The following is a 7055-nucleotide window of genomic DNA, read 5'->3' as shown; positions in this document are numbered from 1 at the left end:
TCGTTTTCAAGACCATGTCATTTTGCTCCATGTGTCTTTCGCATCCAACCACAAGGCACCGACTATTTGATTATACACATTTATACAATTTCAGTTGAAGATTTCTTCTACTACACTAATACTCTGATTACTCTCTCGTTTGCATATTCCTTACTTCCGTATCTTAGTTGCAAACACATTCTTCCTTAAGCTTTTCGATACATTATATATAGCTTGCTAGCTTAGCAAGAGAAAAACATTGTCTTGGTTCCTAAGGTGACAACTTCAACTACATACACATAGAAGTACACATACACAGAAGAAGTAGATTGCAGTCGTAGTGATGGCAGATTGGGGACCGGTGGTGATAGCGGTGGTGTTGTTTGTGCTGTTAAGTCCGGGATTACTGTTTCAGCTGCCGGGGAAGAGCAGAGTGGTGGAGTTTGCCAACATGCAAACCAGCGGACTATCCATCCTCGTCCACACCATCATCTTCTTTGGCCTCATCACCATCTTCCTCATCGCCATTGGCGTCCACATCTACACTGGATGACCACCACCATTAGCTTGCAACTGTCTCTCAGTTCATGTTCTTACGTACGCTTGATTCAGAAACACCTGCATGCTATGAATTTATAAAAGGGCTACACCTTCTTAAGAGTTGCTCAAGCTTCATTTTCATCTTATGATCTTTTTTTGGGTGGATTTCCTATAAGTTTCTAAACTAATTAAGTCTTCGACTACAGAATTTAAATGTTCTTCAGCTTGATTACTCATTAGTACGCGCCACAACTGTTTGGTCTCAGTGGCATAAGTCTTCCCTTCGTTAAGATATCTCAAATTCAACTGGTGGTTGTTTTAGCGGTAGTTGATGGTTAAACCAAGAAAACCTACACATGCATTAGAATCTAGTAGAACAAAAGCTTTAGCCGGCCTTTCTTTTCGGTTAACCTGGTGCACATTGCTTGTTTGATCAATATCATTCGTTTGCGTTAGGCTATTAGGCAGTGTCAGCCACTCAGCCATGTCCATATCCATGTTACTTAAGATATATCATTAGGTCTGGTATTGAGTCGAAAACTGAACAAGTTAAGCAGTTTAACTGGGATTTCAGTCTTGCTTGCTTCTCCACAATACAAACCTTTTGATATCAACTTCCTGAATTTAGCCATCAGCATCGTTATAAGATCATAGCTGACCCAATTGGCGATTGATATCAATGTCAACTCTCGATTGCACATCCCATCCCAGCCCCCACGATTAGGAACTAAACCTTATCGTTGAAAAATCTATGTATCAAACAAACACTAAAAGCGACTCAGGAGACATGCTTCAAGCAATGAAAAGATCCACATACTCAGTAGAACATTAATAAAAACATCATCCACCGTTCATGCATCATCAATACTTCAAGATCTTCTTCAGCTCAATCGATCCATTATATAATTTCATCCTGAATTGTCTATACATTCACTTGTTCCACCTATATGCAGCACCACACTCGCAACGGCATTTCTGATGCTTTGCTCCGCCCCTTCCATAAACATATCAACTCTTTCCCCTGTACCACCTCCAGTCCTTTTGTTTGCTATAACTTCCATGCTGCAGCAGTAGACCTTATAAGTGAGTGATTCAACAATCGCATAATTGTATAAACAGATTACTTGCCCCAGAAATGCAATTATCTGATAATTAACAAAGAGGGAGGAACAGGGTTGAAGTTTTGATGCCTTTCATCCGAGGATATATATCTCATCACTGTACTTAGTTCCTAGATATATATAAGAGAGACATAAAAAAAAATTCCAGATGCCAAGGGCGTATTATATACATCAATCTCAATCACTAAGAAAACCAAACAAGAGAGCAATCCTACATATCTAAACTGCAGTAATATTGTTCTGTCATCATTCCTATCTCTGGTCTTAAGCTTAGCATATCAAAGTAGCCTATTCAGCACAAGTGTACATTCTTATAGCTTTATTTCTGTGCCAGTAACTTCTAGGTTGCAGGACTACACTGATCAAACAATCAGAATCCAACAAAGAAACTACTTAGAAGCTGGCATGACAAGAAAAAATCAGAACCTGACAAAATATTGAATCATTAGGTTAGCTAGATCATTCACACTGTACCATTCTATAGTTAGTACCTTTTCGTAAATCCAAGAGGAAAACCCGCATGTCAGTACCGTTTGGTCAATCCGATTTTGCGTCGAAGAGGCATATTATTTGGTGGATGAAGGTTGGAAGTTTGGCATAATAGTAACGGCTGTCGAAGAATGTGGGTTTATCTGTGAATGGTGAAGCCACACGCATGGGAAACAACAACAAAAAGGCGGCAAATAGCCAAATTAGATAAGCTGCAGACCAGGTGACTTGGGGACACATTAACAGCCTTAGCAAAAGAAATTTACCTATACCCATTATTCTGCAATTTCTTTCTTCCTAATTTTGAGTCAAAGATGTTGCTAACAGTATTATTTCATACAAAGAACATGCCAACATAATCCGCTGATTGAGTTGTAACTTGTAAATCATCGTTCTTAACACCATATTCTTATTGAAAAATCTATCCTTGTATATCTTCCCCTAATAACATACAGAACAAAAAAAGAAACAAAGACAAAAAAAACAAGAAGAGAGAGAGGCAGTCAACAATTCCAATCCATATAAAACTTCTTAAAAAAAAACATCTAAAGCAACGAATGAGGAATAAGATAAAAGTCAAAAAAGTTCAAACAGAATTTACGGCGGAAAAAAAGGAATATTTACCCGGAATCTCCTTCCTTGGCGACGTCGGCGGCGGCGAGGCGTAACAGAGGATCGACTTTCCCAAAACAGAAAGCGTCGAAACGACTCCGGCCACATAAAACACCATAACCAACCCAAGCACCCACGGCATCAACAAGAAGCCTATAAAGAAGGTGACCGATCCACACAGCATGAGCGCCATCGAAATCCCGAGCATCAGAAACGCGAGCCCCGCCGGCGAGATCTGCGACGGCGCAGCATACCTCCTGGTCTCGGAGGCAGAAGTGGTCGTCTGCGGGAAAGAGGAGGAGTTGGGTCCCGTCGGCGAAAGCGCCGTGGGGTGATCGGAGAAGTGGACGGGGGAGGGCGGGGATCGGAGGAGGCTGAGGACGAGGGAGGAGAGCTCGTGGAAGATTCTGGAGTGCTGATCCTGGTGGCTCTGCTGCTGCTGCTGCCGCCTCATCATCTGTTTGGGCTGTTGTTGAGAAGAGAAGAATATGATATGAGAAGCAGTCAACAGAGAAGAGAGGGAGGGATTGAAATTGGGGGAATTGCTGAAAGCGAGGCAAACGGATACGAGTCAAAAAAAACAGGGGAGAGATTATCCTATTTATTTGTCTTCGGATGTGTAATGATTTTGGGAGAAAACGGGGACAGGTGGAGGGATTTGAGAGGGGGTTGGATTCTGAGTTTTGGGTTTTATCCAGGGAATTGGATATAAATGGAAACTGTTGGGGCGGGGGGTCTGTCTGGAGGGAAGGAGAGAGAGAGAGAGAGAGAGAGAGAGAGAGAGAGAGAGAGATGGGATAGGACGACACGTAAGGGGGGAGGAGGGCGATGTGGATTGGAGTGTGAGTGAAGGTTTTATTTATGACGTGGGAGGGGGACCTTATCTTCTTCCACCTTCCAAACTCTCCAAAGAGAACCACCACCGCCTTCTATATTCCTACATTTTTTTACCCAACAAACAAAACAGTATTGGTTTCTATTTGCATTTTTGTCGATTTGAGGTACCTTATTTTTGAGGGGTTCAGACAGTCGTTACATTAATCATTGGTATGAAATGATTTAATTCAATGATTTCCTAACGACGGAGTAATTTGGAGTGCGCACCCTAATGTCGGAATATTGAAAATTTAGAGTTTAGTTTATAATTTTTAAATAAAGAAGAATTTAGACCGGCAGATATTTAAGTTGCGTAAATATCACTTTTGATGTAGTATTAGTAAGTGGTTACGTATGAATGTTTGAAAGAGAGAGGCGTGTACATCTTCTACCATGTTAACCTCTATTGGCGTCTATACTTTTCAAAAGTCAAGATGATAATTGTATCGATGGCGACATTATTTTTATGTGCACGAATTACATACAAGGGTGGTAACAGTTTCTGCATTGCGCTGCTAATACATTCGAGGGTGCTCGCTCGATCTTATGGAACTTCACTAGTTAGTGAGACTTGTTCTGATCATATGGTAGCTATCGAGAACTAATTAAAGCGATTAGTACATGCGATTTTTTTTGAGAAAGCACAGAGGGAAAACCATAATGTGCAAGTTTTGGCTGAATGTAGTTATCGAAAAAGAAAAATAAGTTTTTGGCTGAATATGGTGGTTGAAAATGTAGACCATATAATTGAAGGATTTGAAGGTGGTGGGAGGCTCGAAAATGACTCGCAAATAATTAAAGTGTCAAAAGAGATGGCTTTGAGGTCTCAATCTCATATTCGTGGCAATTCCATGACCCACGAGGATTCCATATATTAAGAAATTAAAGAAAGGATCCTCATGTTTCTCGTTCTTGATTATTTAAGCTTATCATAAGGTGGACAAGCCTCGTTGGTACACCAAGACTATGCTGTACGTGGATTTCATCTCTTCGATCATAACTTCACAAACATGAATGGAGCACTTTGAAAATGTTTATATAACTCGATCCACATGAAAAACGGGGGGGGGGGGGGGGGGGGGGGGGGGGGGGGGTATGTATTGCACCTTAATCATTCTTACTGAAACAAGTGTGGAATGAAGGAATGTATTAACACTTTCTTTGAAGACAAGAAATTGATTGCATGTCTATATATAACATTTGGATCCAACCGAAGCGAAATGGACTGCTGCTCGGGGCAAGATCAAAGGGTTTGTTCGCTGTTCTGGCGCAAGGAGACACCAAGCTGGTTATGGATGCAGTAAATGGAAAGGCTAAACCACCTAGGATTCAGCAAATTGTTCAAGACATCAAGAAGATCGCCACAAAGTTACAGTTCAATATCTTTCGAGAACATCTATAGAGAAGCAAACTTTGTCGCGAACGTGATAGCAAAGTTTGGTGACCAAAGGATCGATGGGATCGAAAAAGAACTTGCATTGGGAGCTAAATTTTCCAAGCCGAGTAGTTCAATTCGTCCAGTTTGATGGGATTGGGTCTGAGTTCCTAAGAGGCGCCAGCTTGTAGCTTTGTCTGCGTAATTGCTTCTTTCGAATGAAAAAAGAAAAGAAAAACAAACAAACAGAAGCGAAATAGCAAAATTGCTGGCCGGTGTGTAAACTTTACACACTAGCAAACGTTGAAACTCTATTTCGAGTCGACGGGACAAGTATCACAATCACATCCTCATTATTTGAAGATATGTGAGAACTGTTAGTCATAACAATGGCGCCGTTGGGGCTAGAGTCGTTCAAATAGAAAAATTTGTCCCTCAAAAATTAATGTGTTTCATCATTTGTAGCAAGGAGGAAGAATTTCGATCCCTACCATGCTACCTGCAATTGCACCGTGAGAAAGAAGATATGGAAACTAGTTTATTCTGTGGCTCTCTGTCTCTCTCCGATCTAGTTCATCACAAAGTTCATCGACCTGCTTTGATTCTTCTTTCTAAGAGGTATGAGAAACGAATATGGCATTATTTGCGCGCCTACATTGCTTGGCTAATTGGAATGGTAGAAAAAACAATTGGATGCGTCGAAAGAATGAGTACTCTACCAAGTTATAAGAAATTATACTCAGAGCCAATGCTTTGTTAGAAGAATTCAAAGAGGTAAACAAGAAACAGATTTTGAAGAAAGTGATATACAGCTAGGCTTGGGTCTGGTGCAGCTTGTAACTTTGTGTCCTTGTCTACTTGTTCTTTCTTTAAGAGAAAAAAAAACAGAAGCGAACTTAATTTGTAAGTTGCCAAACAATGAACTCGATTGATCAAGTGTTTAACGGTTTAAGTATCACATTTAAAACCTCATTATATGAAGTTATGTGAGAATTGATAGAGTTAAAACTATGATGCGGCCCTTGTGCATGGCTAGTCTTTTTCAGAATTATAATTCGTCCCTCGCCAATGTGTTTAATTTGTAACAAGAATGAAGAAACTTTACCATGCCATCTGCCCATCTGCAATTGCACCTTGAGTAAGAAGGTATCGGAAGTTGTAAATTAACTTATCTCACGAACTCATTGAGCCACACTTTCAATGTTCTTCTTGATAATAGACGTATGAAAATATGGAACTATTTACCTGCATTTCTTGGCTAATCTGGAATAATAGAAACAACAATTGGCATGGAAAGAGTGACTACCAAGCCAGAAGAAATCATCCTCAGAGCCAATGCTTTGTTAGAAGAATATTAAAGAGACAAACAAGAATGATCCAGATTCTGAGAAAAGTTTATCTAAATGTGGGAGCTTGTGGCACTCCAATTGTAAATCTTTCCCCCACTGAGCACTGAACTTATATATGGGTATGCAATTTGGTCTTCAATGATATTCAAAACAACATTTGCATAAAAGAGATGTCAAATTTCCGTGTTAATAGAAAAGAGGATACATTGATCATATAATTGTTATAATACATTATTAGCACCAAGCTTTGCCCCGAGATTGGTCAGACAACAAAGTTTTTACACTCTATGCAAGAGAAAATTCTAGTATACATCAATGTATGTTATACATCTCACATCCGACGGTCGATATTGTTTTGTGAGTGTGGTTAGAAAAATAATATACGTTGTCAACCGTTAGATGTAAGATGTATAACATACATTGATGTATAATAAATTAACCCGTATGCAAGTGGTAGTAATTATTAATTTTTGCAAAGCAAAGAGAAGCTAAAGAAACAAGTGCCCCAGAGCACACACGCACAACTCTAATGTTCAGAGTTAATTATGCCATATGTCCATACTATTACAAATTGACGATCGTTTTGTTGCTCCGAATAAAAATGAAAACCCAATGAAACAAACATACAACATACAAAGGTGCATGCATCATAACCTGCATGCATGCATGGCTTCACCATACAGAGTTGCTTGCTCTCTGTGTTTTTATTACTTA

General features: G+C 39.8%; 2 protein-coding genes across 3 annotated transcripts; one reads left to right on the top strand and one right to left on the bottom strand.

The window, feature by feature from the left end:
- The first annotated feature begins 292 nt into the window (after positions 1 to 292).
- On the top strand, positions 293 to 890 carry LOC126789955 (uncharacterized). Its single transcript, XM_050516049.1, has one exon. The coding sequence runs from the start codon at positions 323 to 325 to the stop codon at positions 530 to 532; it is 210 nt and encodes a 69-aa protein (XP_050372006.1). The 5' UTR covers positions 293 to 322; the 3' UTR covers positions 533 to 890.
- A 415-nt stretch (positions 891 to 1305) lies between these two features.
- On the bottom strand, positions 1306 to 3469 carry LOC126789954 (uncharacterized). 2 transcript variants are annotated; one of them, XM_050516047.1, is made up of 3 exons: positions 2754 to 3469; positions 2132 to 2272; positions 1306 to 1581 (listed from the first exon to the last, which is right to left on the bottom strand). In XM_050516047.1, the coding sequence occupies exons 1-2, from the start codon at positions 3196 to 3198 to the stop codon at positions 2178 to 2180; spliced, it is 540 nt and encodes a 179-aa protein (XP_050372004.1). In that variant the 5' UTR covers positions 3199 to 3469; the 3' UTR covers positions 1306 to 1581; positions 2132 to 2177. The 2 variants fall into 2 exon arrangements, with proteins under 2 accessions (XP_050372004.1, XP_050372005.1); XM_050516048.1 differs by lacking the exon at positions 2132 to 2272 and having other exon boundaries at positions 1310 to 1581; positions 2754 to 3461.
- Positions 3470 to 7055: the final 3586 nt, after the last annotated feature.

Source organism: Argentina anserina, chromosome 4, assembly GCF_933775445.1.
Source record: "Argentina anserina chromosome 4, drPotAnse1.1, whole genome shotgun sequence".
NCBI lineage: Eukaryota > Viridiplantae > Streptophyta > Magnoliopsida > Rosales > Rosaceae > Argentina > Argentina anserina.
The sequence above is the reverse complement of the archived record's forward strand: the minus strand, read 5'-3'. Positions and strand labels throughout refer to the sequence as shown.

Excerpts from the sequence above, each read along its gene's own strand:
- LOC126789954 (XM_050516047.1), bottom strand. The coding sequence starts at position 3,198 with ATGATGAGGCGGCAGCAGCAGCAGCAGAGCCACCAGGATCAGCACTCC. Across the intron at positions 2,273-2,753 it reads GCCAAGGAAGGAGATTCCGG|ATAAACCCACATTCTTCGAC; the intron begins GTAAATATTCCT and ends CACCATTCACAG.
- LOC126789955 (XM_050516049.1), top strand. The coding sequence starts at position 323 with ATGGCAGATTGGGGACCGGTGGTGATAGCGGTGGTGTTGTTTGTGCTG.